At 48.3% G+C, this 18956-nt stretch overlaps 1 protein-coding gene across 1 annotated transcript in view; it reads left to right on the top strand.

The window, feature by feature from the left end:
- Positions 1-3380: 3380 nt before the first annotated feature.
- LOC144129419 (F-box/WD repeat-containing protein 7-like) overlaps positions 3381-18956 on the top strand; it is a 42083-nt gene continuing 26507 nt past the window's right edge. Inside the window, exons 1-5 of the mRNA XM_077663560.1 lie at positions 3381-3519; positions 5327-5492; positions 8937-9067; positions 9369-9576; positions 14380-14595. Coding sequence (XP_077519686.1) covers positions 5361-5492; positions 8937-9067; positions 9369-9576; positions 14380-14595 — 687 coding nt within the window. The 5' untranslated portion in view covers positions 3381-3519; positions 5327-5360. The remainder of the gene's footprint in view (positions 3520-5326; positions 5493-8936; positions 9068-9368; positions 9577-14379; positions 14596-18956) is intronic.

Genomic DNA, 18956 nt, shown 5'->3' on the forward strand with positions numbered 1-18956 from the left:
TACTTTTTTTTTTTTGACAGGCCGAAGCAAAGTTATCCATTGCCTACTCTAGAAAGATGCCTGCGGCGTCGCTCGCTCACCCATTGTAGCCGCCGTGCTCTAAGTTGCGGACTGTTGTTAAGAGATGACGTTAGCTACTTCCTTATCTGCGCCAATGCGGGAGGCCACTGATCTCCACTAGGGGGCTGGATGCCGCATCGGGCCGCATGTCCCAGAAGTCAGCCTTTGGCAGTGCATGAAATCGGACCTCAGCACGGTTTTTCAGTTTTGGTTTTTGTTTTCGATTTCGATCGCCTTTTGATGGAAACGATTGTCCTGAAGCATTTTTGGTCCTGCTCATGTCTGCAGACCCGACATCGCAGCTTGCTGCGGTGACTCGGGCTGCCGACGTCATGTCCCGGCATGACCTACTTGATGCAGTGCGGGACCGCGCAGTGGCCCAGGGACCCAGCTGGGTCTAAAACTCACTTGCTCAATTAAGTTTTTCTGTCTGTCTGTCTGGTGTAGTGACTATATGATTTCGTATGTTCCCACACGGTCTCTTTCGACCGAAGGAACCTTTTTGTATTCCCCGACGGTCCACAAGATACGGAAAGCGAGTAAGAGATTATTACGTTTCCTTTTACTTTAACGGGTTACCTCTAAGTGTTCGCCGGGCAAAAACTAAATATAAACTAAAAAAGATGCTACCATACACTAATTAGTGGTTTTCGACGTTGTACATATGCTTTACCGCCTGTCAAGTACCTAAATCATGATTTCACTTGTAACTGCTGTATTTTATTTTTTTTTGCACGGATTTCAGGTATTTTTATGCCATGTTGGTTTCCTGTCTACTTTTATTTTGCCTCTGTACTAATTTGATATTCTGTAATTTTTAATGTGCGTTTATGCCTGTGGGTATGTTTGCACGGTTCCGCTGCCTGTCGGGTTCTGCCACTCAAGCCCTATATGAGGCTTTGGCAGGCTGGATTTTCTGTACTTTTTTAAAACATTTAGCGCAATAAAGTACTACTACTACTACTTAGTACCTTGTCTTTTCGACGTTCTCTTCTTTTTTCATGACAATGCCTACCTGTTGCGCCGTCAACTGCATGAGGAGAGCAGCAAAGTCCTCGGGAAAGACGTTTCAAAAATAAGGATCCATTGCATCGCTATGGGACGACACTAGCAGACGACAGAAAGTCGCTACACACAGTACGTGCGGAGCCTCGTGTGCTCAGCTCTGTGTTTTCCCGTACGTTGCGCATGCGTCGCCAACTCTGCTCTTTATTGTGATGCACGTTGTCGTGCTCTAAGCCCAAGGTATACCATCAATGGGGTATAAATTTAAGAAAGAATAGGTGGAAACCTTCATTAGGCAGCCGACTTTGCAGTGACCATTTTACCGAATTATGTTTAGACCGAACCGGAGTGGGGCCCGGGCGAGGCCACAATCTGGTGGGGTGCCGTCGGTGTTCTGCTGGTACACATTAGCGCGTCCAAAACGTGTATGGTACTACTTTTTCGACGGAGCTAGTGCATCAAGTACTGTTTCATACGTACTCTAGCAAATTATGCCTGAATGGGCTGTTATTCGTGATGCTTGGTGCAGTTGACTTCTAACAGCGCTTGTCACATGCGCTGCTGCATTCGTCTTTCTCGTCAGTCGATCGTTTCTCTCGCGCTGTGTAGATGAAACATGGCTGTGCTATTGTTAGATTAAAAGCACCCCTGGAAGGTAAATGACACCCTAAAGCGATAAACATCAGCTGCCGTCGATGAGAAGAGACATCGTCCCCGAAACTGATCAGGCAGCGGCCGTTCGAGTGTCAGGATTTCCGGCCGCGCCATTGCCTTTTCTTTGCTACACGAAAATTTGTTTTTAAGATCGCCTAGACTGATCGTAATTCCACTACTTGCCCTAATTACGCTCGTAAGACTAGAACCAGATCAGAAAATAGTGTTTAATGCATGTACCCCTTTGCCGCGGCATGATGAGACCTGCATGCCTGTTCGGTTTCTCTGAAATTACAGGGTTCCCCAAGCAATGCACACATTTCTCGCGTTGAGCTTGCTTATTCCTTTGATATTACAGTAGACGTTACACGAAAACAACGCGAAAAACTGAGAACGGAAGGGCGAAAGACGCGACTTTTTGCATTGAAATACACAGCAGACGCCGAACTTCTGGGACATGCCTCCGAACTTCCGGTGGCTTCACTTGAGCCTACTTCGGAAAGCGGGAATGCGGCATCCAGCCACCTAGTAGAGATCAGTGCGGGAGGCTGGTCAAGGTGGTGAGGTGCCCGCGGCGGTAGCAGCCAGTAGCGGCTATCGGCGCGCGGATGCACTGCTCTAGCTGCTCGACAAGTGCGGCGCGACCCATCTGTTCAATTGTATTTGAGCGATGTCGTTGTGTTCTGGCCACTTGCAATGAAATTTTAGTTTCTTGCATGTATCGCAGTTGTTGCAAGTAACGTAACAAGACGCCCTCAGAAAACATTTTATTTTGACAGATATGTCTCGTCCTGGAATGTCGCTTACGCAGTATGATGCGAGTCGCACGTAGTTTTGCTCAGTGGTAAACTCGGGGCAGGTTCAACGACAACATAAAAGCAAATCATTTGAGCTTGGTGTATGCTTATTAAGTAACCTACAATTTAAGCACTTTGCGGGAAATAGGCTTGCTGTCAAGAGATTCGACAACAGCATTCCTGTCGGTAGCGCTGGCGGCATATTTGGTGAACTTTTTACTTTTAGCTCTGCGTGCTTTTGTTTTCGTTTGCTTAAACAGTCGAAAACGCGCGGAAGGCGTCGTCTGCTACGGCCCGGGCGCGCCACGACCGTGCGGTGATGTGCGCATGCGCGCATATGTTGCAAGCGGCCGCCACAAGGATCGCTAGCTACTACATCAAGGCATTGGGGTTTAAGGACAGTGAAGAGAAAGTAGATTTTAAGCGGGTAGAAGTAACCAAGCGGTGGTTATTTGATTGGTGGCTAAAATCAAGAGAAGAGTAAAATTTTATAAGTCATGGCTAGGTGGCTTGAGCCACCGCACGATTTAAAGGGTTCAGCCGTATCCATCCATCCACCCATCCATCCAGTGGAAAGGAGAAAAAAGAGAAAGGTAAGGGCAGCAGGTTTTTGGCGCACACGGCAGGCATCTTCCTAGAGGAGGCGGTAAGCTTATGTAGTACGTACTGTGCTTTTTCAGTTCCGACGTCACGACGTCACTAACATCATGGCAATGGCCGCCTGTGGCCTGTGCGTGGTGTTTTGATAACCGTCTTCCTTAATTTGGTCATGTTCGGTTCCTCTGCGCGGTGAAGTGGGTAGTGCTGTGAACCGCGGTGTCGGCTAGTGAGAGTCTGTGCTCCAGGAGGCTTCGATTTCTCTGGCCCATGATGGTGGTGTCCTGAAAAACGAGCGTCTAATGACCACGGTGACGGATAGGTTAGGCCTTGGGTTGAGCTGAGTGGCCAAACACCCGTGCTGCAATCGCTTGGAGTCCGAACTCGTCGTTCAGCTTGCTTGAAAGTAATTTATGACTGCCTTTTTCCCTACTCTTCATTAGTTTTGTGTCGTGCTCTGCGCTTGCCTGGCGGTCTCTGCATTTACGTTGGCTTTCGAGAACGGTCCGTGCGCACGAGGCATTGTGTTGTGCACAATAGACAGCTATGTTTTTCTCGCGCTGTGCTGTGCATGCGTTTTAAGACACATGTAAATTCTGCTAGACCTTATCATTCTGTTCTAGTGGCTAGGTGGAACAGGTGCATGGGAGTTCCTGCCCTCGTCGACACGCCAATGTCGGGGATGACCACTTCAGCAGGAACCCGCTTGCAGAAGTTTATTCAGCGCACTAATAGCTGACGTTTGCAGGACTAGAACTGTCTCATGCATTATTTGTTTTGTTTTTTATCCGCGAGTGGGGCTTGCCAGCATAATGAATGAGGTAGCATTGTTCTGACGATGCAAGCGGCCAATACTCGCAGTCTAGGTGTGGGCAGTCATGCGCGTATGGCGTGCGGGTGTGTGCTCGCGCGCGAGCTCTCGTATGTGCTTGTGTCCTCCGTGCGGCGACCTGACGTCTTGGCGCATCGTGCAGTGACTTCTGGGCAACTTTTGTCGATATGTTTGCACGTGCCTGCGCCTGTGCTTGCTCATCGAGCACGTGTTCGCCACGCTTTAGCAGGAGGCGCAAGCAAGTGCGCATTCTGCGACTTGGAAACACTGTTTTGCACGAGTATTTTTTCTTGCTTTACTTTTCCGGTACACTTTCGGGGCATAGTTTGGTCCTTGCTGTTCTTCTGCGCAAGTATTTTTTTTTTTTTCATTTGTGTTGGCCTGGTGACAGCTTGTCGAACGCTTTTGCAACATGCAAATCGGGCCTCTTTCTGCATGCTCCTGTATCGTCCCGAACCAGATATCATGGACCTGAAATGCTGAGTTTCGCAAATTTACATTTGCACAAGCAATTAGTGGAAGTGATTAACAGTACAAATGGCATCATGCAGAAGGAACTTCGATAATGACAGGCAGGTAGTTGACAATTCTTGGCTTATGTTTTGTTTTAGTGCGCACTACAGTTAGTCGCAGTTTCGAGAAACAGATTTCGTGTTCTAAAACGAATGGCTTCATTGGTGGCAAGAGCTGTTGCAGATGCAACATATTTGCAAAGTGTTTTGCTAATGCATGCTTAATTCATTATTTGTAATCTGTATAGTTTTGTAGTTATGAAAGCAGTGCTCTAATGCGCTGCACTCTTTGATGCAATTTTTTTACATCTTGAGTGAGTCAGGCTTGTCGGGGTGAATTGGGCTGCATGACTGCTTTTTACGCTTTTAAAGAAAGCCAACCACTCACTGTCTACTGGAAGTGGTTCTTTTTTCTGCTGTACAGTTTGTGGCAAACAACTGATGAAACTTAACACTAGGCCCAAAAATGCGCACTCACAGTAAAATGCTGAGATAGCTTGCATGGTGTATTAACTCTCAAGTTTATTACTGTATTGTGAAGAACTAGTGTGAATGGCGAGAGTGTAGAGGTTGGCCTCAGTGGTTCGGAAGCTGCAATGTTTTCTGCTGGGCAAGGGTGCACAGTTTGGATTCTGGCCATGTTTCAGTGCAGGCGCAGAAATGCCATGTGGGGACCAAAAACATTCCAAAACTATTTGCAGCATTCCACAGTGCTGTCACTCATAGCTCAGACGTAGCTTTGGCATGTGAAAATACATTCAGGTTGAAAATACGCTGAGAGGCTCATTTTGTGTCTTGTGTAGATGGTGGCTCAAGTGTGGTGTTGCTAGTTGTTCCACATGCCTTCTCTGCCTTGGTGTGTGCTGCAGATGCTTTTCTAAGGCTGCGGATGTGGGCAGGCCCATGTCTGCTGAGGAAGGCCCAGCTGAGGGGAACGATGCCTTGGTGGACATCAACACCTCTTCGGTTGATGACCTGGCAAAGGTCGTCGGACTGGGAAGGGCAGCTGCTGAGGCAATTGTTACAGCTCGCAGGGTGAGTGCTGGGATACTTTGCCGACTAGGCTTGGAGTGTCAGGATGGTCCTGTTGGTTTCGCATTCACATGGTTCTATTATCAAGGTATTTTATACCAGTAGGCAGAGGTCTTTTGTTTAGATCTTTTGCACCATACCTATGGCACTTGCTTACACAAATGCTGCTCGTGGCTATAATGCCAGTAGACCATTCTGGTGCTTTGTTTATGTATGCAGTGACCTTGAGTCAGGTGCTAAGACTTTCCGAAAAATTGCTAAGCAAGCAACAAGCTTTAGGGCTATAGGGAACCTGCACTGGAGTTTCCCTGCCTGCCACTAGCTCCACCTAGCGGCCATTGCTGCACTGTGTGGTAGGATGACTGCAGCTACCGCGGCTAGAAATGTGGAAATGCGATCGAAAAAACACCAGAACTATTTGCATACGGTGGAGTTAGCTAGTGACACATTGAAGAGGACTGTGATAAGTGTTTTCTACTTGTTTTCGTCATGGCTGCACACACAAGTGTGGCTAGGGAGAGAGAGATTTGTGTGGCTGGATGAGTACGGAAAATCCGAATGTGGCTAATTTTTTGGTTGCTTTGACGTGCGCTCTTTAATTCGTTTAACGCAATGGCTTCACCAGTCGTGGCGCATGTAAGGTACCATATTGTTACTCACTGTGGAGACCAGACGGCATAAAAGCGGTATATAAACGGGCTGATGTAGGCTGTGCTTCAAGATGACACTTAGCTTTGTTAAGGTAGGTAGTATGTTGTTAATGGCTGCCTGCACTTCCTTGTTTTTTTTTGTTTTTTTTTTTGTTTTAGTCCGACATATGCTATGCAGTGGTTTTTTTACAAGAGCAGATGCGTTAAATGGGCAGAGGAAGGCATGTTAAAGTCATACCAGCCGTAAATTTCGTATAGGACTGTAGGTGTTCCATAGCAACTTGTATTTCTCGCTTTCTTTGAATCACTATTTCGTTATACGATACTGAATGCAGCAACTTCCTAAGTTGAATAATTTTTGGCTGTATAAAGATGGAGAGCACGTTCTTGGGCTGGCTACTCTGCTACAGATGGTCATTGTGTTGTATCCATGACTGTGTTGTTTTGCGTTGGCTTACCCTCGTTGTGTAAAAATTAGTCAATACTAGCCTTGCAGGTGCATGATATATATAATGAACCTGCGGAACTCAAGCGGGCTCCTAATGGTAGCATAAAGTGTGGGAACCTCAATGAAACCGATGTAATGGCAGCCATACACAATCTTAAGCTGGTCTGCATTCTTTGAGGCACAAGGACAGGCTTGTTTCACGCACAGATATGTTTTCATTGATTTACTGTTGCAAATGCTGCATGCGTTATAAATTGCGACATTCGAAATGCAAGCAGGGTTAAGATACGGGCATAGTTTTTCGAAAGCACAAAAAAGTGCGCGCCAGTTCACTTGAATGTTGACTCCGTTTATTGGCACGAGGCTTGCTTGCTTGAGAGCGTTTCCTTACCGGCGTGCACATAATTTGCTGTGCAAATGCTTCCATCATTCTCGGGCAAACTGGAGTGAAAAAGAAAACACTAAACAGGAGTTTTACTTAGAATCCTATAGTGGAGCATCAAAGGTGGCATGTTTCCCGCAGTGCTGCAACAACACAGCCTGTATCAACATTGGCAGGAAACTGCTGCGATAAAGTTGTGTTGCTAATCTAATCCCGAAAAGCACTTGCTCTTGGGAACAGGGAAGCTAAGACAGTCTATGAATGCGACAAAAAGGTAACGAGCTAGTGACCACGCTGGCCACGCTCCAATGGCTCATCTGCTCCGTCCTGCCATGTGATTACTGATTTTGAAACCAGATGGTGCTGGTTGTGAGATTTAGGTGCGCCCCCTGGGCAGCGCAGGTTTTCTATTGCTTGCTTCAGTTCTTAGCATTGTGTGCAGTATGGCATGTTTTTTTGCACTTTGTTCTTGCGTGCAGATTTGCTAACTGGTGGCCTCAGATGAAAAGAAGTTGCTTCCAATTATGATTTCCATTCAGTGTTTGCCTGGAGAGTAAACAGCAGGCCGTAACGGTGGCTCAGTGGTTATGGTGCTCGGCTGCTGACCCGAAAGACGCGGGTTTGACCCCGGCCATGGCGGTCGAATTTCGATGGGGGCAAAATTCTAGAGGCCCGTTTACTGTGCGATGTCAATGTACGTTAAAGAACCCCAGGTGGTCGAAATTTCTAGAGCCCTTTACTATGGTGTTCCTTTACTATGGTGTCTTTGGGACGTTAAGCCTCCCATACACCAGTATATAGCACTACCCGAAGCTTCTGCAGGAGGAATGGCGTGGTGAAGCCAGTTCATTGCTTCCGTAAAATGCATCTTGAAACTGCGCAAAAAAGACAAGGGACGAGGAAGAAACTAACAGGACAGATTTCTGCGCTCTGTCCTGTTAGTTTCTTCCTCGTCCCTTGTCTTGTGCGGTTTAAAGAGGCATTCTGCGAATAGTCACCAACTAGTCCGTCTCTATTATAATTACTTCCATTGAAGTATTTTTGTTTGATGTAGCTCCGGTTTTGTGCAGGCATTGGAAACATAGACATAAAAGGCGCTCTTCATACTCTCGCTTCTAGCAGCACTTGAAACAAAGTTTGTACAAAAAAAGGCTTGCACCCTTGCTTCGTAAGTTCCGTTTCACCAAGCTGTTGTATGCAGTAGTATAGAGCAAGTTGCTGAGGTTGCTACATGACTAAACAGGCTTCACATTTAGGCTTGGAGGGGTTGAGACTGACGTCACTAATTGCTCAGTGTTCGGGCTGCTAGCGCATGAGGATTGCTGCATCGGTTTGCTTTAAATTTATTTTACGGACAGTAATAAGTGCTGACAAAGTACTGTAAAATTATAACGAAGGCAGCCGCTACCATAACATGTCTGTTTTATAGGGTAGCATGATTAAAGTGTTGTAGAAAATCACTGCTTCATGCATCAAGTAACATTGCACTTGCACTGCTTCGTGCAGAGAGTTCCTACCGCAATGAGTAAATTTTCCACTGCAATCTTTTGCTCCGAGGAAAGTAGAACAGATTTCTACCAGCAACACAAATTGCATGTAGTTGTCCTCTTGTCCCTTTAACACATTGTGTGACATGCTAAGGACGTTCCTGTACATTGCTGTTACCCAGAATAATTTCAGAAAAGTATTCGTGCCCTCTTTTGATTTATTTTTACGTACAGTTTCCTTTCCTCTGCAACAGCTTCAATGTGCTGCGCTATTTGCATGTGATTTGTGCACAAATTTTTTTTTTCAAAATGTGTTCCTTCATGTGGTAACCCATAATTGTTGTGTATTCGTTCTTGCGAGCAAAGTACCGGATTGTGCAGTTCTGCCTCTGCTCCTGCCTGGCTGCCAGAAAGTGGCGTTGAATAAACAGATAGTGCATGATATTGAGCGTGAGATCCACGGCTTCCCATGATCCGTAGCTGCAGGGAGGCTTCTCCCGTGTGGAGGACCTGCTGACCGTGCCTGGAGTAGATGCAGCCTTGCTGCAGGAGCTCCAGCTCACTCTGACATGCAGCCCCAAAGAGAACTTCGAGGACACTCAAGGAAGCAGGTCAGTTGGCAGCATTGGTGGTCTTTTTTTCTTTTTCTCTACCTTGTGGAGACCTTTAAAGGAGTAGACGCTAAATTTTTGGATACATCTCTTTGCTTTGGAGTGGTGCGCTGGAGAACGGTTAAGGCCTTTATTTTCTTGCGATTCCGTGAAAAATAGTGGATTTAAGCATTTTCCACAGAGTTTTGTGTTCACAGCCAAACTGTCATGTTTTTATACAGTTGTATTGCTACCGCATTACCGCAGTCTATTGCTACCGCATTAGAATGCCAGTGCAATGAGAGAATGGGGGTATACCTAGGTGGGGCAGTGCAAGCAGCAGCAGCTGTGGCAGCCGGGAGGAGCTGGCCGCCTCCTCGGAGGCCGAGGCTACGTCTCTGGCATCGTCAGTGAACCGGTTGCTTCAGTCAGAGGGACTGCCTACCAGCGACGATGAAGAAGGCAGCTGCTCGTCCACCGAGGACATGGCTGAGGGCGAGGATGACATCACGTCGACTACAGTGGCAGGCGTGAGTGCCTTGTTGAGGATTTTCAACGCTGTGGGCAACGTTAGCAACTTCATTGGCAGCACAATGGTTATGAACTTGACTTGTTGCCAGTAGCGTGTCTTGATTTGAATTCAGGGTCGTAAACTGATGTCTAAATATTGAATACCACGGGATGCTTTGCTGTGAAGTCATCATTTTGTTGAGCAAGATTTCTTTTGGAATTTTTGTGAAGCAACAGCAAGTTTTGTTTGTGCTGGAAACCATTTTGCTGATTTCTGCATGAGGCAAAGCAAGTTCTGATCATTTTATCTCTGCAACAGAAAGGACAGCACTGTGAATTCTTAAGTGCGCAAATGGCAGAACATGCATTAGCTACTCCAGAAAGGAAGGGAAAAACATACCGTATTTATTCGAATCTAGGCCGATAGCTTTTTTCGAATAATCATACTCCAAACTCTAGGGTCGGCTTAGATGCGAGGATTTTAAAAAACGCGCCAGTTTTTCATTGAAACTGCTAAATATGGTGGATAGCTAGCGCCATCTAGAAAAGTCAGCATCACAGTCGCTACTAGCCGTGCCAGTAGCCAACCGTACACAAGTGAGGTCACCATTTCGACCTGTGTCGTGTCGGTGTGCGGCGTGGTGTTATCGCGATGGCACCAAGCAGGCAGGAGATGCCACTACAGTGCTGCTTTCAAGCGAAAAGTTGTGATAGCCGCAGAGGCATCGTCGAACCTTCAAGCCGGGCGATACTTTGGCGTCGACGAGAAAAACGTCCATCATTGGAGGGGACAACAGCTGCAGTTTTTTGCGTGCGCAACAACGAGGAGGGCATTTAGCGGACCAAAGAAAGGCAATCACCACGAAGTGGAGACAGTTTTGGCCGACTTTGTTCGGACGCAGAGAGCAGCTGCCCTTCCAGTGACAATAGAAGTGCTCCAAGCAAAAGCTAGGGAACTTTCGAGGGAGCGAGGCCTAACGCCAAAGGATTTCAAAGCCAGCCGGGGCTGGCTTCAGAAATTCATGAAGTGCTTCAACTTCAGCCTCCGACGTCGCACTTCAATCACCCAGAAGCTACCAAGCGATTTCGAAGAAAAGCTGATAGATTTTCAGCGCTACGTGCTGCGAAAGAGGGAAGCGGCAGGCTACAACCTTAGGCAAATCGGCAACGGTGACCAGACGGCTGTGTATTTTGATATGCCAGTGGCGTACACCGTGAATGAAAAGGGTGCCAAGGAGGTGAAGGTGCGGTCTGTGGGCTACGCGAAGCAGCGCGCAACTGTGATGCTCTGCTGCACAGTTGAAGGACATAAACTCCCTCCTTATATAATATTTAAAAGGAAGACACTGCCTGCTCAAGAAACTTTCCCAGGAAATGTCATTGTGCGGGCAAATGAGAACGAGTGGATGGTGGAAGAGTGGGTCAAGATTGTGTGGCGACAGCGTCCAGGAGCCCTTTTGACAAAGAACTCTCTCCTTGTCGACTCTTACCGTGGGCACTTGACCGACAACGTGAAGGCTGCTCTCGCCCAAGCGAACACGGACTTCGCTGTCATACTGGGCGGCATGACGGGCCAGTTGCAGCCACTTGATGTCTGCATCAACAAACCTTTAAAGGATCGTCTGGGAAATATTACACGGACTGGTTGACTGACGAAGACCACATGCTAACGGCAATGGGCCGCATCAAATGTGCATCGCTATTGCAGCTGGCGGGCTGAGTAGCTGCAGCGTGGGACGACATCCCAGGTACTTTGATCGTGCTCGCCTTTAAAAAGTGCAGCATATCTTATGTGCTTGACGGTACCGAAGATAGTGCACTGTTTGAAGGTGACAGTGACAAGGAACACAGGAGGTCCGTTCGATTTGCCTGCACTCCCTGCACCTGTTCTGTAAAGTTCCGCAGCGGTGCCGTGGCGGTGCCGTGAGCGTGCAGCGCCAGTTCCAGCAGTTCAAGTGCTGCCTACTTCCAAAACGAATGGTCGAGGGCAGGCCTGGTCGTCTGCTAGCCTTGGCGTCGCCACCAAATTGCAGCTAGCAGCGTGGCGCCCAAATCAATGGCCGTCAACGTCCCGAACTGCGTGAAGAATTTTCAAACAGCACATCGCAGCGAAGTGTTGCCATGAATCAGCCTCGATGCAACCTTGCGGCAGCTAAGCGAAACGCACGTGTGTTCTTTTACTGAACACGACTTAGATGTGCGCGCGCCGACTTGCATGCGAAGCGGTTGTTGCAACAACGTGCATCATGCGCTGCATGCACGCGTTTACTTTTTAGTTAACATAACCGGCTTCGAGTACTAATATAGTAGCCGACGGGTAATTCGGACTCCAATAATTCGGACTTGTAGGATATTTCGGACCTCGATGAAGCTCCGTCAGTCACCCCATAGAAGCGCATACATATTCGCGACGGATATTTGAAGTCCGAAAGTTCGATTTGTCGGACTAATTTCAGTCGCCTGCGGGCCAAAATCTGCCATCTTATCGGCTTTTCGCCGGCGCAAAAGGCGCTATCTTGGATTGAGGTGGATTTACGCTGTAGTTGGATTGGCTTGACATACTTTCGGTACCTCATTTTTGCCAGTAGAGGTCCCTACGATTTTTGACACTTTGAGGTGGCAGCCGGATTGTCATCGCTATCAACTTGCTTTTGTTACCAACGTTGTCGCGGGCGGTTATCTCTTGTTCCATACAATGAAAATTGGTTGTTGCGGGAAGGAAATTTTGCGGAATCTATCTCGCGCCTCGGCGGGAAGGGATAAAGGAGAGACAGAGAAGAAGAGAAGAAAGAGATGCCGTAATGGAGGGCTCCGGAATAATTTCGACCACCTGGGGATCTTTAACGTGCACTGACATCGCACAGCACACGGGCGCCTTTGCGTTTCGCCTCCATCGAAAAGCGGCCACCGCAGCCGGGCTCCAACCCGGGTACTCCGGATCAGTAGCCGAGCGCCCTAACCATTGAGCCACCGTGGCGGGTCTCATACGTTCGGCATTCGCCGTTTCGTCAATTGGGTTTCTCTGACCCCGTCGACCGAGTGGCGCTCAGTCTTCACGAAGTTACATCCATTCGCCGTTTTGTGATTGCGTCCGGCGATTCCGCCACTTTGACCGAAAAGTGCCTTATCTTTGCGTGTGTTTGGCGAGCGGTGTGGTGCACACTAGGGTTGTGGACAACATGGCCCCGCCGGGTCCATCAAAGAAGCGTGAAAGTATTCCAACTAAATGTGGTGATCTTTCTGTCTAGCATGTACAGTGAAAGCACAACTTTGGCGCAAATACAGGCGCAAATCGTCGTCGGCAAGAGAAATCAGTGACATTTTTGAGCTGATTTCATCTCAATAAAGTGATCTTTTTGTACTTCACGGATTTTTCGGACTGTTTGACTGTTTGATTATTCAGACAATTTTTCGGGTCCCTTCGAGTCCGAAAAATCCGTCGGCGACTGTATAACTTTATTAGTAGAAAGGAAAGGCGCTACGGCTCCGTCGAGGGCATGATGGTCGAGAGATGCAAGGTGCCGGCGAGGGCTGCTGTCCCCACCTCCGTCGCCACCTTCTTGGGTGCCCACTCACGTTCCATGAGAGTCGGCGGGCCCGTGTGAGGCACTGTTATCTTCGACGAGTGGAATAATTTGAGTATATCCACCGTTTATCGCAAAGCGCAAGCCATTGTTGCGCAAGCCGTCGTCTGCTTCCATGGCGGCTGCAGCTGCACCATTTCGGCACCGACCATTGAGGAGGTGCGCAGTTTTTTAGCACTTTCCTGAACTAGACCTGCACAACGTCTGCACTTTTTTGAAACGAATGGCGAAGTGCAGCACCGCGAGAACCAGTTCACGTAGTGCAGGTGAATCGAACGGACCTAGGGACGAGTCTAGCAGTGACGACGGCATTGAATGAGCGCTGCACGTTCAGATTCAATAAATGCTGTTTGCAATTTGTTAACGACCCGCCGCGGTGGCTCAGTGGTTAGGGCGCTCGACTACTGATCCGGAGTTCCCGGGTTCAAACCCGACCGCGGCGGCTGCGTTTTTATGGAGGAAAAACGCTAAGGCGCCCGTGTGCTATGCGATGTCAGTGCACGTTAAAGATCCCCAGGTGGTCGAAATTATTCCGGAGCCCTCCACTACGGCACCTCATTCTTCCTTTATTCTTTCACTCCCTCCCTTATCCCTTCCCTTACGGGGGCGCGGTTCAGGTGTCCAACAATATATGAGACAGGTACTGCGCCATTTCCTTTCCCCAAAAACCAATTATTAATTATTATTATTTTGTTAACGCTTTCCTCGCTTTGTTTTTTTGTTCGGCCTACATTCGAGGTAATATATTTTTTTTTTTGTTGGCTTCAGACTTTAGGGGGTTGGCTTAGAATCGGGGTTGGCCTAGATTGAAGTAAATACGTTAGTACTCAAGCCCAATTCATCCTGCTTTGAAGTTGGGCTCTGGTTGGATACCACTCAAGAGTGAAGTGGCAGATGCCCTTCAAGGGAGGCCTTGCAGTTAATGCTGTCACAGTGACTGACCTTGCACCTGCTAGCTAGCACCTGCTATGACAATGCTGGTGGCTGGAGGGCCTCCTCTGAGGGGCATTTGCTTTGTTCTTGAGCTGTATCCAAGCATAGACGTTAGTAGCTTTTGCTGTATGATGAGTGTGTGTGGTTCGTGACATGTCTTGGGTAAAATATGCATCCTTTGTTTTACATGACAAAGGAAGAAACATTGAAGCCCTTGTGCTGTCTGGCAGCCTTGGTGGAAGCATCACTAGAAGAGAGATGGAAGGCAAAGGGTTGTAACGTAGCAAATGCACCTCTGTACTGCAGGTACAGCTGAAGCGCAAGCGTGAAGTAGTGCAGCGGCCAGGGGGCAAGAAGCCATGTGGCTGGGAGACAAGCTTCAGCTCTGGGAGCGCAGGAGCTGCCACGCCTGCTCCAGCAGAAGATCGGACGAATGCAGCGCCAGCTGCAGCCCGGCGTACAAGACACCCATCCATGCTAGTTCAGCCGCCGAAGCTGGACGTATGGCTGGACACCTTCCAGGTGGGCTGTTAGCAGTTTCTCTTGAAAGTGCTTCTGTGCTCTTGTGTTGCTGTACAGAAACCCTGAGGAGTTTTTTTGCATCAAGTGACAAAATACAGTATGTGGGAGGCCCGTAGAAAAAGCTCCCATAGGGCGGTCTCGACGAGGCCGCAGGCCCCCCCCTACACTGGTCGTTTCACAGCGTCAGAGATCAAAACGCAGCATTCATAACAGAAGCGTTGGAAACAGCATACATGAACAAAACCTGGTCAGCCTAAGGGATAACAGTCATTATTCAGTCTACAGGATTCAAATGAAGTCACTATAAGGATTCGAAATGGATGTGTAAACTAATATAGCAAACAAAATTGTGAAAGAAAACAATGAAAGAGAGACAAAAACAAGTTGTCTTGTGTGCAAAAAAATACTACTAATCAAGCCAAATACATCAAGAAGATAACTGTCAACTTTGAAAATGTGCTTATAGCTCGTTGAGGGAGATATCTTCAGTGAAGATTTTGTTACCGTTTAATTCGTTCAGAATCCTTCCTAGTTGGTTTTGCAGGGACAGTATTTTGTTCACTGTTCTATATGCTTTTACTTCCCATTGTTCACTTATGGCGGGTGTCATGTGCCTTGACATTAGTTTCCAGATCTGCTAGATGTTGCAAGAAAGTACCCTATAAACGCCTGTAAGGGCTGCACCCGTGTACAGGCTGCACCCTGTTTTCCCAAAGAAAATATTAAAAAAAAGATCCCTATAAGGGCCGCACTCAAACTTTCCACAACCTCTGCAGTAATAGTCTTCGAAATGCACGCGCTTGATTCTGGAGGCCGCACACGCGCACAGGAGCTTCCAGGGGCCATCCACTGATGGCGCTCGAGGCCTCTGGTCATCATTGTCAACTTTGCCTCCACTATCCATAACAGCATCGGTATCACCAGCTCCAGCTTTTTGTGGCTGTCAAATGCACGGGAGTTGAGGTACCGTGGTAGTTCACCGTAGTTGTGGCTTTCGTGTGCTGCCACCAAGTGTTGAAATTTTAGCGCGATGGGCAAGCATCTTAATAGCTACACGGCTGGGCAATTCGACACGGATGAGAAGTGTGTCCGACAGTACTGCAACCAAAAGGGTGCATTGAGGAACACAAGCTGCAAAAAGCACACTTTCCGTGGCAAGCCGTGCAAGTTTCCTGAACTAGAAGAAGAGCTGCTCTGCTGAGTGATGGAAGTGCGGAACAACGTTTACGCGTTGACAAAGGACATGCTGTGCAACTTCTTGTGGGATGAGCATGCACCTGAGCACAGCACCAGAGATGCAAGGTGCCGGCGAGGGCCGCCGTCTTCCTCACCTCCGTCACCGCCTTCTTGGGTTACCAATCACGTTCCATGAGAGTCGGCGAGCCCATGTGAGGCACTGTTCTCATCGAGCAGTGGAGTAATTCGATTATCTCCGCCGTTCATTGCAAAGCGCAAGCCATCGTCTGCTTCCATGGCAGCTTCGGCTGCGCCATTTCGGCACCGACCACTGAGGAGGTGCAAAGTTTTCCTGAACTTTCCTGAACTAGACCTGCACAACGACTGCACTTTTTTGAAACGAATGGTGTCGTGCAGACGGCACCATCTTGCACCGCTGAGACTAATGACGAAGTGCATCACCGCGAGAACCAGTTCACGTAGTGCAGGCGAATCGAACGGACCTAAAGGCGCCTGTGTCCTGTGCAATGTGGGTGCTCATTAAAGATACCCAGGTGGTCGAAATTATTCCGGGCCCCTCCACTATGGCACCTCTTTCTTCTCTCAATCCCTCCTTTATTCCTTCCCTTAAGGGGGGGACACTGCGCCATTCCCTTCCCCCAACAACCAATTTTCAATTTTCAATGTGTGAGACAAGTGACAATTGCCTGCGAGCCCAAAAGCAAATTGACGGCGATGACAATCTGACTGCCACCTCGAAGTGGCAGAGATCGCAGGGACCTCTACTGGCAAAAATGAGGTACCGAAAGTATGTCAACCCAATCCAACTGCAGAGTAAATCCACCTCAATCCAAGATTATTGTGAGAGTTTGAAAGAAATTCTGCTGCAGGGAACTTGCTAGATCTCATGCCATTGGTTTCTCTTGACATCAAGCTATGCAATAAGGATAAAATTATCATCCTGTCTGCTATAGAAGGCGAGTTATAGAATTTTTAAATCATCACGATTACAAGTTTTTCTTTCCATTTGTGAATTGGCAACTTAAGGGGGGACACGGGTCTTTCGGGCCGAAAAATCTCGAAAAAATCAGTTTTTAGAAAATGTTATTTTCGAAATCAGCAGCCATTTATCTACCTCTCTGTTAAATTTCTCGCCTCTAAGGTCAGTATTTTACTCACAATACCAATTTATATAATCCATGTCGCCCGAATTTGAGCTGAAATCGGCGCCGAAACAGCAGTATTTCGCAAAGCGTAGCTCCCGTTTCACCGCAGCCATCTTGGTCTCATTTGAAAAAGCCGCCTTTCGCCTTCAATTTCCCGCCACTACGACTTCCGTTCGCCCATTGGTTGCCGAGAAAATAGCAAAAAAAAGGTAGTATTCAAAATCCTATTGGCTGCCGCTGATCACGTGACAGCAGGTCGTCATCCTATTGGTGGAGCGGGCTGGCAGCGTCTGCTTGATGCGCCCGAGCCGCGGGGAGACGCGACTCTTTGTGCCGGACCGTGCAGTGCAAGAAACGCGCAGCGATGCCTGGTTCAGCGCGCAAGGTGCACTCAAGGCATAAATTCGGCAAGAAAAGGAAGAAGTCGCTGGTCGATAACCTCAAGAGACGCCCTGCTGTGCGCCCCGACAATGATGAAACTCCTGCGCTGAACGATCGTGTCGGCGAGGCCGCGCAGGTAGGCCTAACGCGCTCCGCAGCACGGGAAGCTGTAAGCGGCAGCGCCCGCATCCGCCGTGATACAGTGATGCTGGAGCCCTCAGATGTGCTCCAAAATAAGACGAAGACTGAACAAAAACTGCGAGAACTCGCCTCAACTCCAGCAACGGAGCGGAAGTCTCGTTGTTTACGTGACGGCAGCGCGTCGGACTGTCTGCTCGACGAGGCAAGCTTCACGATCGTTTGTTTGGAATCGCTCAACAGTTTGTTGAAACTTGTGAAGTGTAAAACGTGTGGCGGCAATGACTTGAGCTTCGTAAAAGATGAGCGAGAATACGGCCTTGCCGTTAAACTTTCTCTTCAATGTGCGAGCTGTGGAGACGCATCGTCTACATGGAGTTCGCCGCGGGTACGTGGCGATCAGAAGATCAACCCTTTTGTGGTGAATGTGCTCGCTGCTCGTGCAATGCAGAGCACTGGCAACCATCAGACAGCTCTAAATGACATTTTTTCATCGCTGAACGTTTCGCACCGCGGTCTCCACAATAAAACGTGGCAAGACTATGAGAAAAAAAGTTGACACCTGCAGCAGCTCGTGCAGCCGAAGAAGTTGCACAAGAGTGTGCGCGGTCGGTTCGAGAACTTTATAATGAATTGAACCTTGGGAACCCCGGCAATATTGCAGTATCATACGACGGCACTTGGATGACACGCGGCCACACATCCCACATTGGTGTGGGAACCGTCATCGAACTGTTTACCGGGCTTGTGCTTGCCTATGTTGTATTGTGCAACTTCTGTGCCGGCTGCGAGCGAGGCCCAAAAGGTGACCCATCATACCAGTCCTGGAGGGCTGGGCACCTATACCTATGCCAAAAAAACTCAGAAAAAAAGGCTGGAGAGATGGAAGTTGAGGCAGCCCTTATTCTTTTTGAAAGGTCGTTGAAGAAGTGTGGCCTTCGCTATACCACAATGCTTTCGGACGGTGATAGTCGGGCTTTTGATGATGATGATGATGATGATTATGGATTTTTATGGCGCAAGGGCAGCTATGGCCAAAGAGCGCCATGTCACAAGGTATTTTTTCTTCTTCTCAAGGTGGGGTCAGAGACCCATTTCCCAAGCATTTCACCCTAAATAAGCCGAGCACCAGACCAGGGGAAAGCTTGTACCCATTGTATCACCGGTGGGTACCCGGCGGCACTGGGGATCGAACCCCGCACCTCCCGCATACGCACCTCCCGCATGCTCAACCACTTGGCCACCGCTGCGGTGATAGTCGGGCTTTTCTAGCTGTGCAAGAGGCAGATGTGTATGGATACATCAAAGTAAAAAAAAAAAGAAGACTGCATAAACCACGTGCAGAAACGTATGGGAACAGCATTGCGGACTTTGTTGTTCAAACACAAAGGTGCCGAAAACCTTGGAGGAAAAGGCAAACTGACAGGCAGCCTCATAACAAAGTTAAGCTCCTATTATGCCTGGGCTTTAAAATCCCATAATGGGGATGTAGAGGCTACG

The sequence above is a fragment of the Amblyomma americanum genome, chromosome 4 (assembly GCF_052857255.1).
Source record: "Amblyomma americanum isolate KBUSLIRL-KWMA chromosome 4, ASM5285725v1, whole genome shotgun sequence".
NCBI classification, from domain to species: domain Eukaryota; kingdom Metazoa; phylum Arthropoda; class Arachnida; order Ixodida; family Ixodidae; genus Amblyomma; species Amblyomma americanum.